The 12,683-nt window shown below is 53.2% G+C and overlaps 5 protein-coding genes across 5 annotated transcripts; 4 read left to right on the top strand and 1 right to left on the bottom strand.

Annotated features, from left to right (window-relative positions):
• Nucleotides 1-1,399: 1,399 nt before the first annotated feature.
• Nucleotides 1,400-3,267, top strand: J4E93_008221 (uncharacterized protein; the record flags this gene model as incomplete). The annotated part of the gene is made up of 3 exons (XM_049346123.1): nucleotides 1,400-1,561; nucleotides 1,630-2,433; nucleotides 2,488-3,267. 3 exons carry the CDS (start codon nucleotides 1,400-1,402, stop codon nucleotides 3,265-3,267), a joined length of 1,746 nt encoding a protein of 581 aa, XP_049196524.1.
• A 413-nt stretch (nucleotides 3,268-3,680) lies between these two features.
• On the bottom strand, nucleotides 3,681-5,208 carry J4E93_008222 (uncharacterized protein; the record flags this gene model as incomplete). The annotated part of the gene is made up of 2 exons (XM_049346124.1): nucleotides 3,681-4,990; nucleotides 5,088-5,208. 2 exons carry the CDS (start codon nucleotides 5,206-5,208, stop codon nucleotides 3,681-3,683), a joined length of 1,431 nt encoding a protein of 476 aa, XP_049196525.1.
• Nucleotides 5,209-5,942: 734 nt separating this feature from the next.
• Nucleotides 5,943-7,055, top strand: KAE1 (putative tRNA threonylcarbamoyladenosine biosynthesis protein kae1; the record flags this gene model as incomplete). Its single annotated transcript, XM_049346125.1, has 2 exons — nucleotides 5,943-6,294; nucleotides 6,346-7,055. The coding sequence occupies 2 exons, from the start codon at nucleotides 5,943-5,945 to the stop codon at nucleotides 7,053-7,055; spliced, it is 1,062 nt and encodes a 353-aa protein (XP_049196526.1).
• Nucleotides 7,056-7,354: 299 nt separating this feature from the next.
• Nucleotides 7,355-10,362, top strand: J4E93_008224 (uncharacterized protein; the record flags this gene model as incomplete). The annotated part of the gene is made up of 3 exons (XM_049346126.1): nucleotides 7,355-7,531; nucleotides 7,591-10,060; nucleotides 10,115-10,362. 3 exons carry the CDS (start codon nucleotides 7,355-7,357, stop codon nucleotides 10,360-10,362), a joined length of 2,895 nt encoding a protein of 964 aa, XP_049196527.1.
• A 403-nt stretch (nucleotides 10,363-10,765) lies between these two features.
• On the top strand, nucleotides 10,766-11,805 carry J4E93_008225 (uncharacterized protein; the record flags this gene model as incomplete). The annotated part of the gene is made up of 2 exons (XM_049346127.1): nucleotides 10,766-11,104; nucleotides 11,161-11,805. The coding sequence occupies 2 exons, from the start codon at nucleotides 10,766-10,768 to the stop codon at nucleotides 11,803-11,805; spliced, it is 984 nt and encodes a 327-aa protein (XP_049196528.1).
• Nucleotides 11,806-12,683: the final 878 nt, after the last annotated feature.

The following is a 12,683-nucleotide window of genomic DNA, read 5'->3' on the forward strand; positions in this document are numbered from 1 at the left end:
TAACGAAACTTTGTGGAGACAGTTAGAACGGTCTTTAGATCGTCCGTGGGCAGGGTTTTGGTGATTTCCTCGACGAGTTCTTGCGGCAACCGATCCATGCCAAGCTAGCGACTTCAATGGGCTGACTGAGATTGCCGTATTTTCCGCGCGTGTTCGATTTTTGGACAGGTGTGTAGTTGTAGGTAGACGTCGAGGGAATGGGGGGCAGAGTGACAGCGAGTTGAGCGTGTGTTGTTGGGGGCGGGGTTGCGGCGCGGTTGCTGTAATGTATGTAGGCTCCAAGCCCCCATGCCCTATCAATGGAAGCACATTCCGAACATTCCGAAGCGTTCCGAGCGTAAGAAACTGGCAAGAGTCCATACGCGTCGCTGGTATCTCGAATGCTGACCCGCTTAGGAGGTTAACCACTAATGCAGCTGTAAGGGTGTGGAATGGGTTAGGATGCAACATAACGGGACCCCCCAGTAAAGACTGATTTGTAGAGGGAAGGCGAAACGAATGGTACTGAATTCAGACTGAGCCGTCGAACGTGAAGAAAGCTTTACAGCTGCATCTCTCACTTACGAGCCCAGCCAGACTGTAAACATACCACTGAAGAGATTTGCGTGTTGAGTGGCATCATACTGAAGCCTTGATGAGATTGCGTGCTTTTTCGATAGTAGTAGACCGTCAGTATCCGAGGATGTTGAAGACTGTTGGAATAGCTTTGAAGCAGTCCATTTCGAGGTACAGAACATGAAAACTGCGCAGTCGAGAAGTGTTACACGTCTGTAAGCGCTGGCTGGAACGAGCATGCCGCTGGTGCAGGTGTTGTTATGGTGATGGCGCGGATGCTGGAAGTCACCGCAGGCGTCATGCCAAGGCGAGCTAACGCCATCCGGACTCCCTTCCACGCAGAACCATGGAACGCAGTAACATTAAATGCAAACACGTACGCATGCTGCACTTCTTTCTGCAGTTGCTGCTTCGGAGACAATGAAGGTGAAGATGTGCAGCTACCTCTAAGTGTGCACGATGGGCAGAAGACGATCGCGCAGGTTCCACCTATCCTCGGCGATCTCTCTTATGATTGGTCCATTGCGTGCGCAACTTCCTTGCCAAAAAAGCCGCCCCAACGCATCCGCTGAACACGCTCGACATCGCCGCCCACCTAAACCTTTTCCATCGCCAAACAGCACCCCAACACCTCATTTCATCACTTTCGACGCGATAAAACGCATGCGGAAGTCCGTGCGACACTTTTGACACCCATATCGACAATATCACGACGCGTTGGTGGTCGGATCGCGCTTCTGGGAGCGTGACTCCTCTCTTCGCTGGCTGGCCCCCGGCGCCAGATTTGCAACCAAAGCCCCATACGCAGCCCAAACCGTCGTCACGTGCATAACGACAAACAACAATGACGGCTCGCGCGACCGGACAACGCTTCAGACAGCGCAAGCTATCGACAAAACAGAATTTACCTGTCGTGCGCGAACATGAGGTTGAGCAGCTTGCTGATGACGATGCGTCGCGCCATATTCCCAAGGTTGAGACCGGTGTTGAGAAGGGCGAGGAGATTGTAAGTCGCGCTAGGCCGCTTTCGGCTTTCCCTTTCCCTTACCCACCACATACTAACATCATGTTCAGGAGCACCATTTACAAGCTGTCATATCCGCCGCCCAGGCAGCAGCGCAAGGAGCGACTGGTGGGAAGATTGCACAACTCTACATCCCGACTCCGGATGCTGTCGCGAGTACACTGCAGTATGAAGATGTCTATCCAAAACGATTCACGCAGCCCGCAACTTACATTCGATTTTCGTCTACCGTCGAAGATACATCTGGCTGTCCGTATTGCATGACCAGTGATGATGTCGCCTTTCTCAAGTCTTACAACCAAAAGAAGGGCAAGACCAACCACTGCTCAGAAGACGAGTTTGAAGAAGTGATCAACTTCTTCGAAGAGACCACCGCGATAAAACAACCGTATGCAGCCGTCGACAACTCGCCTGTTCTTTCTTACGAGGAACTCGAAGCAGAGTTCGATGAGACCATCAGCGAGTCAGCGCGTCGGTTCGCACGAGATATTTACCCACATTGGAAGAACCAACGGCTACTGAAAGGCAATCGCCCGCTCATGCCCTCATTGAAGTTCGAGACGAACCTCGAGACCGATGATGCTGATCCGTATGTTTGCTTCAGGCGACGTGAGGTGCGGCAAGTACGTAAGACGCGTGGTCGCGACGCGCAAGTAACCGAGAAGCTGAAGAAGCTGAGGAAGGAACTGGAGGAGGCTCGTCTGTTGATGTCGCAAGTCAAACGGCGAGAGGCAATCCAAAGAGAACAACTCGCGACGGACAAGCTAATCTTCGAACAACGGCATGCTGTCAAGGAGCTTAAGCGACGACTCAGTATCAAGGGTGATGACGACGAGCTGCTCATCACTCAGAAGGTATGTCGCAATGAACTTACCACATCATTTGCACAGATGACTAACCCACCACAGCCTGCACCCAAGCCCAAGAGAACTGCCGATGTCGAGAGACAGCGCCAGACGCTTCCTGGCATGAAACCCACAAACACACGTCCAGACGGGCGCCTTGTTGACGGTGACATCGTATATCTCGAGGAGCAGCAAGCCAAGCGCACCGAGGCCATTGATAGCTTCATCGAAGACAATCTGGTCAAACACCAGAAGTGGAATGTGGGATGGGTCGACGCAACATGGCGGCCCATTACACCCCCTCTGGAGCCACCCGCTGCGAAGTCGGACTTCCGTACGGTTTTCACGGAGAGTCAGCTTCCCACGCCTCCTGCATCCGTATCTGATGGAGAGGGTGCTGATGCCACAGCAGTGGTGCCGACGAGTAAGCAGACAGATCCACGGAGAAGCACGCGTATCCGTTTCGCCACTCCTCCAGATGACGTTCCATTCCACGATCAGTCTCGGTTCCGTCGTAGAATCGGTCGAGGTGGGCGCATGATGATCGACCGACGAGGCGTGAAGCGTCAGAAGACCGAGCGGGTCGATGATCGCTTGGCAGACCGATGGCGATTCTCTGGTGATAGCAGCGAGGATGAAGAGACTTATCCCGTTGATTGGACTGACAACCTGCATATCAGATACCGCATCATGATCGAGCGTCAAGGCGAGAAGGCAGCGGCGCAGCAACCACCCGCAAATCCCAATCGCCGGTCGATTGAGAACCATAATCGATCTGCGTCCGGCCATCTTCTTCCTCCTACACCAACAAGCGCGACAGGCGCAGGACCAGCGGGAAGATGATACCCACAATTTGCTCAGCCTTCTTCGTTCAGCGCTTTTCTTGTCGACAAATTATACCCTTTGTTTTCTATTCGTTCGGCGGGCTCTGGCTTCAAACATCTACCAAAGCTATGTACACTAGCCCTATAGATTTGAGGGAGGGAGGATGGGTGGTCGGTTGGTCGGTTGGTCGGTTGGTGGGTGGGTGGAAGGGCAGCGACCTAGATGGAACATAAGTCAGCAAGTCAATACTTGGATACATATACATACCAACGCCGTGGAGTGCCGCAAGCACTTCAATTGGCGACAAAAAAATCCAGAAACTTACCAAATTCTCTTTTACCTCTTGAATATCGTTCTGATGATCGGCTTATTTTTTTGGTGTAATCGCAACACGACCACAGCAGGTGCTGATTGGTACAGTCTGGAGTGGATCAAGCTCTGTGCTTCTTCCCCATACCACCCATCTCTACATCCCCCTCTTCATCAACAGCCCTTTGCCGCTTCGCCGCCGCACCGCCATCTCTTGCAATCTTCTCCACCAGCGCATCTTTTGTCTGAGCCAGGAGCTGCTTCTCGCCGATACGCACAGCCTTTGCCATCGCAAGCCTCCGCTGCTTCGGCGACGCAGCGTCAACAGGCGGGACTTGACCAAACGTCTTCAAGTCGTCTTCCAGCGATGTAGCATACTGCGCAATGCGTGCCTGGACAATCTTCTGCAGCGCTTCCGCGCCTTTGCTAGTGATCTTTTCTGGTTTAGGTAGGCGGCCTTTGCTGCTAAGGCGCTCGTATTCTTCTGCTGGGAGGAGCATGCTTTCTACTAGGATGACGAGCTCGGGGGAGAGACTTTCCTGAAGGGTGAATGGGTTGCTGGCTGCGATGTCGTAGCCGGAATCGATCACCTCTTGCTCGTCGAGGTATTCCATCCTGTCTTGATGCCAGATGCCGTCGCGGACAAGGATCTCTGTGACGAGCTCGGCAGGAATCTCGACGACGTCGTACTGCGCGTAGTTATCGGTTACGTAGCCGTATCTCCTTAGTAGATCGCTTCGGGGAAGGGAGCCATAGTCGTTGAAGATCTCGTCGCCTGCCAGAATGGGTTTAAGCGCTTTCATCTCCAGGCAGTCCTTCTCGTAAAAGAGTCGCGCATTGCATCTGTCGGCATCGGCATTTAGCATGTCAGCCAGCGGGACCATGCCCTTCGGTAGCGCAGCATCTTCTTCTTCCTCAGCAAAACCTTCCTCGTCTACCTCTTTGCTAGGTGTCGCAGGCTCAACGTCAAACGCATACGCCATAATCAAACTCCCCATCTTATGCATCAACTCCAAATTCTCAGGGCTGCGCATCTCCTTCGCCTTGTCTTTCGCCCTCGCATCTCCACTAAACACTATCTCCGCAAACTCTTCTATCACAGGTAACAACTGCTCTGTGAAAGCTTCGTCTGCGCCCTCCTTCCCTATCTTGGTGACCACGGCGCTGGCTTGTAGCTCGGCTAGTTCGTCTTCGGACCAGAACATCAGGGTGTTGAACTCGGTGGGCAGGACGGCGAAGTAAGGAGCCCAGTTCGATGCATGACCATTGTGGTATTCGTAGAGCATGACGAGTATGAGGGAGAGCCAGGGGCCGAGGAGGGCGAAAGTCGAGGCGGGGATTTCGCGGCTGAGGATGCTGTTTTCGACGCTGAGGATGGAGGCGCGGGGTATGCGGAAGAGCAGTTCGTGCTCGGCGATGGGTTCAGTCGCGACTTGACTTATGTTAGTATGGATCTGCCAAATGTACAATGGAGGGTGGTGGCAGTCGAGGTAGGTCTGGCAGCATGCATAGGTGGAGTAGCTACTTACCCACGCCTCGCCCAGCATCCTGGTTCCTCAGATCTTGCAGCTTGACCTTTGGACTGATTTCCGCTCCAGAAGCCTTCAGCCACGCCAGAAAGATCTGGCTGGCGCCGTCGAAGTCTGCCATACAGCACAACGGTCCGGTGTGGCGTGGGATTGTTGTGGAGGGCTGGATATTTGGTGGATATTCTTTAGCGGTTCGGCGTACCGAGGCTGCTTGGTCCGAGCGGTGGAGGATTTGGTGGCTGGGGTATGGAAGAATTTGCAACTCTTGCTTTTCGTTCTTTGATCGAAGAGGTATGAAAGGGAATCGAGGATAGGCGAATTGGATAGATTTGGGATATGAAGGATTGATTGTGAAGATATGCGACAGAATTAGTGGACTTTGTTGTGGTGGTTCACAGACCCTGCAGCACCTGACTCGCGGGCGCTGTGACGTCTTTTCGTGGGTTTTTATATCGGCTTGCTTGCTGCATACGTGCAGCGTGCAGCATCGCCATCATCTGACAGGACGATCGTGAATTTCGCAAGAGTTGTATGATCAGCAAATGTGTTGAAAACGGTCGGCTTCTACTTGCACTCGCACTACCCAGGTTCCTTTACGGACGTGGGAGCTCTTCCACAGTAGCAAATGCACATAGCTTAATTTCTGAGAGCATTGGATGACTCAGTTCTGTTAACTCGAGGTTGCATCGCGATTTCGCGAAAGTTCATAACACGCGATTTAAATTACACCGCTGCTGGCCATTGGTGGTTGCCCAGCGCTGGCTTCATGCATGTCATTCCTTATCGATAGCTTTTTCCAACGTCACCCCGCCTCGACGCGTCAAACATCAACGCCGAACCGCGACGACCGCCACAATGATCGCCATAGGACTGGAAGGAAGCGCCAACAAGATAGGCGTCGGTGTCATCTCCCACCCTGGTCCTAACAAGCCACCGATTATTCTTGCGAACCTGCGGCATACCTATGTTTCCCCGCCCGGCGAAGGCTTCTTGCCCAAGGACACCGCGATACATCACCGAGCATGGGTCGTGAGGCTAATCAAGCAGGCTGTGCGACAAGCGGGAGTCAAAATTGAAGACATCGATTGTATATGCTATACCAAGGGCCCAGGTATGGGCGCACCATTACAAAGCGTCGCGCTTGCAGCCAGGACGATCAGTTTACTGTGGGGGAAGCCCATGGTGGGCGTGAACCACTGCGTTGGTCGTAAGCGTCCCAAGAAATCTACGTATCCGAATTCTAGCTAAGATCACGCAGACATCGAAATGGGTCGCTCAATAACCCGCGCCGATAACCCCGTGGTCCTATACGTATCTGGTGGCAACACCCAAGTCATTGCTTACTCCGCCCAACGGTATCGAATCTTCGGTGAGACCTTGGATATTGCCATAGGAAACTGCATCGATCGCTTCGCCCGCACACTTATGATACCCAATGACCCATTCCCCGGATACAATGTTGAGCAGCTGGCAAAGCATGGCAGGAATCTCGTCGATCTACCATATGGCGTCAAAGGCATGGACGCGAGCTTCTCGGGTATCTTGGCTGCAGCCGATCTCCTCGCACGCGGACTAGACGAGTCATTACCCGACGAGAAAAGATTAAAGACTGAAGATGGACAGCTGGTCACAAGAGCAGACATGTGCTTCTCCCTACAAGAGACCATTTTCGCCATGCTCGTTGAGATTACCGAGCGAGCCATGGCACATGTCGGCTCACAGCAAGTGTTAGTCGTGGGCGGCGTGGGCTCGAACATGCGCTTACAGCAAATGATGGGCATGATGGCAAGAGACAGGGGTGGGAATGTGTTTGCGACAGACGAGATGTTCTGCATTGACAACGGCATCATGATTGCTCACGCTGGCTTATTAGAGTATGGAACTGGAGTGAGGACGGAGTTGAACGACACGACATGTACCCAGCGGTTCCGAACTGACGAGGTGTTTGTGGGCTGGAGAACTGACTGAGGCGCGCTTTGCTCCGATTCGATACCCCGGCTGACATCGCCTTGCCGTTTTCTTCATATGTACACATACGAATTCACTGGATCTGACACGAAAGGCATTTGAGCACGGTCCATCACAGTGAAGCGAGTGCTCGTGGCCCCGTGCCTTTCTCGCAACCAAACGCTGCATGTGATCTCTTGGCAATGCTCTGCTCCAATACATCACTTACACTACAGCCGCTGCGTTTTGCTCCCACCACCCAAGCGCTGGGCTCAACTCTTTGGCAAAGACCGGAGTTACCAGTGCACACCTCCGCCAACATGCTCGCGCTATCAAAGAGCGTTCTAAACCAGGAATCACAAACACAGCTGATTACCAGCAACATGCGCGCCGCTCAGTCACGCAGCTTGAGCGCCTCCAAGCCATTGGCTACCACTTCGCCTTCTTCACATTCTATTGCGACCAAGATCTTTATGCAAGCTCACCCTTTCCGTCCCGTAAGTCGCAACCCGTCGGGTCGTGATCACCATACGTAACTCATGCTGATTCATGTTAGGATGAACGAAGCTCGATATCGAAAGCGTTCCATCAGATACGGCAGCTTCAACAGAAGAACGAGGCACTCGCACGTGAACGCGCCGCACTTCAAGGTTATGTCGTTCAACTCGAGGGTCGGCCGACAACTCAGCAACACGATGATATTGCCGCAGCGCACGCGCTTGTTAAAGAGCACGTTAACGTTCTGGTCGCGAAGGGGAATGCATTATCTGGCACATGTAACCTCCAGAAAGCCATCATCGCCGCCAAAGACCGCGAGATCACCGAACTTCTACATGATCAGGAACGAGACAGGAGCGCTCTTGATACTTTACGCGGAAAGCGCCGAGCAGACCGAAAGGCCATAGACGAATGGTCTTGTCGTATCGCCGACCTAGAGGGGACATGCAACGAGCAGGCGAGCACTATTGCTATTCTTCGCAAGGAAAGTAGTGGTTCGAAAGCCAAAGTACACGGCTTATCCGAATTCGTCTCCAAGAAGGATGAGGAGCTAGCTCGGCTGAAGCTAGCTCTAGACGCAGCCGCTGCCATCCATGGAAACCATAACGCCCTACCCGAAGGAAGCGACTCAGTTGCTTGCAATTGCAAAGCCAACTTGGTGAAGCAAAACAGTACATATCGAAAGCTTTCCGACCATTTTGCGGAGAAAAGCAAGCTCTGGGAAAATACCGAGGAGAACATCAAGCGTGCAGCCCTCATCGCTCAAGCGGAAACTCGTAACAACCACGCAAACTGGGTGCAGATCTTGCAAGAGAAGGATGCCACCATCGCTGATCTAGGGACTACACTAGAGGCCGCAATGGCCAAAGGCGACCTAGCCAAGCATACCCAGCACGCCATTAAGACGCATCAAGCCTTGCGTAAGAAGAACGCAGCATTGAGCAAAGAGAACAAGAACCTCAAGACGGATGTGCAGAATCTGCTCGATACCAATCAGTCGAATGCAGATCGACTGACCGCGTACTTGAAGAAGCTTGAGACGCTGCAGGCCGAACGCACAGATGCGGTCGATCAAGTCTCCCATCTGAACGATAAACTGACGAAGTGCAATAAATACGCTTCGGATTTGCAGAAGTTCATCGCTGCTGCAGCTGCCAAGGCGAACCAGGGCGATATCTCCAACCCCACAGACTGCGTTCCACGAGCCACTGTTAACGGCATCGTGGCAGAGGCCATAGCGGAGTATTACACGCAGGCAAAACAACTTCGCGCTGAGCTTCAGCAGGAACAAGAGACACGTCGACACATTCAAGCCAAATTGGACCAGTGTGACAAGGATCTCTTCACACACCAGACCGAGGAGCAAGATCGCTTAGCCAAGGTAGCTGGGCTTGAGCGCAAAGTGCAGTCACTGAAAGCACAAGAGAAGCTTCTCGAAGACCAAATCCAGAGCTGTCATGCCTTGGTCAGCGCTACAAACACCACCAGCAGCTCACATGCTTTCGAAATGCATCGCCTGATCCTCAACCAGATTCACCCACTCCAAACAGATAACAGGAAACTCATCGCCGAGAAGTACGAACTCCTGAAAGATGTCGATGGGTATAAGCGTGAGGCACTCGATACGCGCGCAAAGTGCGAACGCAGGATCGACAACTACCGAGCATGGTATAAAGACTTCGAGATGCATTACTGGCACGTCGCAGTTATCGAGCGCGATAGCCTGCACGAGGAACTTGCGTATTGGAAGAAGAAGTGTGGCAAAGAACACTTTTACTGCTCCACGGCTTCAAGCCGCTTAGTCCACGACAGGCGTTTGCTACAGTTTGCGCTACGGGAAGACCACGGCCTCACCAAGAGCATGCTTCCCAAGGAGTACTTCGATCCAGACTTCCTCAAGGGCTGCCACTCAGCAGTTGAGCTGGCTTTGCGCAAGCTCTGGCCGGACTTCTGGCAGTACTTGGAGGGACATGCCGCGTGGGTGCCTCTCACGGTTCCCCTTCTCACAGGCGAGGGTGAGATCGTCATGGATGAGGCTACTCGTGCGGCGTCGAATGCGCGGCTGGCGGAGTTCAAGAAGGAACTTAAGGCGCTCGACGAAAAGCTCGAAGAGGCGCATCGCAAGATGTTTGACATTGACGATGGGTCGGACAGCGACGAGGAAGAGAAGGCCGATGAAAACGATGATTCCGACGGTAGCAAAGACTACATCGGCACGCCTTCCAATACCCCAGGCTCACACGACACAGGTGATACGTCACCGCCTTCTAGCAAGCACAGATCTCATGAGCGAGAAGACCCGAACGATAGCACGAAGGCTGACGACTGCCATCCTGATGATGGCCAAAATCCAACAGCGATCAGAGAGGAAGAGGCGCGGGAGTTTGATGAGCTACCTGCATTTGCAAAGACGATGCTTGCGCGCATCAGCGCACACGAAGCCGAGAATGAGAAGCTTGCCGGTTATGTCGCTGATGAAGACATCGATCAAGACGCGTTCCTAGCGCAGTATGGTCAGGGTATTACGGGTAAGCCATGTTGCCGGATGAGTCAATCGAGTGGCGTTACTAACATATCAGCAGGTTCTCAAAACAGCAATCTACCTAACCCGACCGAATCTATCCAAGTCGCTGCGCCCGTCGAAGAAATCAGCATCGACCGCCTGGACGTGAATGGTGAGGACGGGCGTACTCTTGAGCAACGAGTCGCTGAGGAATACGTGGAGGGTGAGCATAACACGTTTTCTGAAGAGGAGTATGATGACTTTGATGATGGGATGAAGAAGAAGTATCGCGAGGCTATGGTGGAAGCTGTGGTCGAGGGTCTGTAATGAGGGATGAAGACGCTGTTGATGGGTCCGTTGGAGCTCGGCGTGGCTTTTACGGTGTATAGGCATTAGTTTGCTTGTGAAGGGATGGAAGCAGGCTTTGGTAAGGTAGACTGGTATCGGTATCGACCTGTCGGGGTTATATGATAGTCTGCAGCATGATAATAGTTATTAATAGCAATGCGGATAGTCGGACGGCTGAGGCTGACGATCGACACTGTTCATGAAGCTTGCGTACTAGTACTGCGGGCCGTACATTAGCATCACGCTATCATCCAAGCTACATCGATCTAGCCACAAAAAGAGATGGTCGCATGTGACGTTGCTGCACGCCTGAACCACATCGGAGATAAATAACTGCGTGTAGCCACAGTCGGGACTTCTAACTCTACATTGAACTACCAACATGAAGGCGTCGTCGTCAATGCTAATATGGTACTTCGCCGCGACCGCAGCTGCAGCTTCAAATCTAAGCAGCGCGCCGGACTCAGGATGTGGGAAGCCAATCCCCGAGGGCATCGAGCTCGACAAGTCCGTCGATCTGACATTGGAGAGTGAAAGCGGTGTTTCTCCTCGCAAATATCGTCTACACATTCCGCCCTCGTACGACGACAACAACCCCGTCCCACTCATCCTCTCCTTCCACGGTCGCGGCAAGACTGCAAAGTACCAAGAGGCGCTCAGCCAATTCTCAAATGCCAGCTATGGCTTCGAAGGCATCGTCGCGTATCCCGAAGGCGTACCGGTACCGCCTCCCCATCCCTAGATGCGTGGTAGAAGTATGCTAACACACATGCCCAGAACGCGAAAGGCACGCAGCAATACGAGGGCGACCCCGACTCACCACCCTCCATCTCCGACGTAACATCCACGCTCGAACTCCTCGACCACCTCCAATCAACCTACTGCATCGACCCCACCCGCATCTACGCAACCGGAAAGTCCAACGGCGGAGGCTTCACCGGCGGCGTGCTAGCCTGCGACACCGAAGCAAGCAGTCGAATCGCTGCGTTCGCGCCTGTATCCGGCGCTTTCTACCTCGATGCAGACCAGCAGCCCCTACCCTGTAACCCCAGCCGCCAAGTCCCCATCATGGAGTTTCACGGTCTGGAGGACACGACGATACCATACGCCGGCGGCATCAACACTCGTGGCAACGCAAACTCAACTGACGTTCCTATGTGGGTGAGGGATTGGGTCGAGCGGGACGACCTTGACGTTAACGCGAACAAAACGTCGTATCTCTGTGAGGGGGAGGAAGGGAAGAAGGTTACGCGGTATAGCTGGGACGACGTGGTTGTGCATTACAAGTATGAGAACTTGGGCCATGATTGGCCGAGTTCGTTTGCGAATGGCGATACGGGGGATGATGAGGGGGTTTTGACGTGTCGAGAGGCGGAGGCGACGAGGATTATTTTGGAGTGGTTTGGGGGGTTGGCGCTGTAGATGGGGCGCGTTGTTTGAGGAAAAGATTGGATAGGTGTGCAGCCTACATTCGGACAAAAAGATGCAAAGTAAGTGATCTGACGTTAACGTAGGTTCTAGCGTGTTCAGACTATCTCTTGCATAAGGTGGGAGGCTGCTGGGTGGCAGACGGCGGGGAGAAGTTCGGACGGCGCGTGGTAATTCTCCAGGCACCCGCAATCTACGGTTTGTAGAACTTGCCTAATTTGGACTGCGCGCGCTGGTGCGGCCGATGACGTCATCAGCTGACACCATCACCGAGGAACATCCCGTCTTCATTTTGTCTCATCTCATCTCCTATACACGTCCTCCCTTCTGCGCATTCCTCAATTAACCTTTCGCATCAAAATTATAGTCAGCTTGTGATGCAAAGTACGCGATACGCACTCTCGCAGTTGGATGTCCTGGCTGATTTCCACAATGTTGTCGCGACCGCGTCACGACAGCTTTCGCACCATTATATTCACTGATATCGCGTCGCCATCGATGCACAGACGGAACCTCCTATGGGCTGATGTTCAGTCCATTACGCGGCTCTCCTTGTAGGTACTGAGGACGCATGGGAGCGGTGGGCTCGAATTGCCCCCTCCGCAGGCAGCTGCCTCACACGTGCAGCGCGATATGAGAGTTAAACATGCGGCGAATGGCCCATCTTTTGCTTGCAACTGTCTTTTAATGTCTTTTAATCACTCCAATGATTCCGTCAAACCATGGTCCTCGGAGCTCGAAATTCTCAGCTCTCTCAGATTTGCATGTTGGGTGCCTACGCGTACCTTCCAATCTTCTGCGCCGTTCCCGTGTTTACTTCCCCGACTACTCTCACAGCGGACTTCCACCTGCGCTCGCTTGATGCAACATCA

The sequence above is a fragment of the Alternaria ventricosa genome (assembly GCF_023758065.1).
Source record: "Alternaria ventricosa strain BMP 2768 chromosome Unknown scaffold_16, whole genome shotgun sequence".
Taxonomy (NCBI): Eukaryota; Fungi; Ascomycota; class Dothideomycetes; order Pleosporales; family Pleosporaceae; genus Alternaria; species Alternaria ventricosa.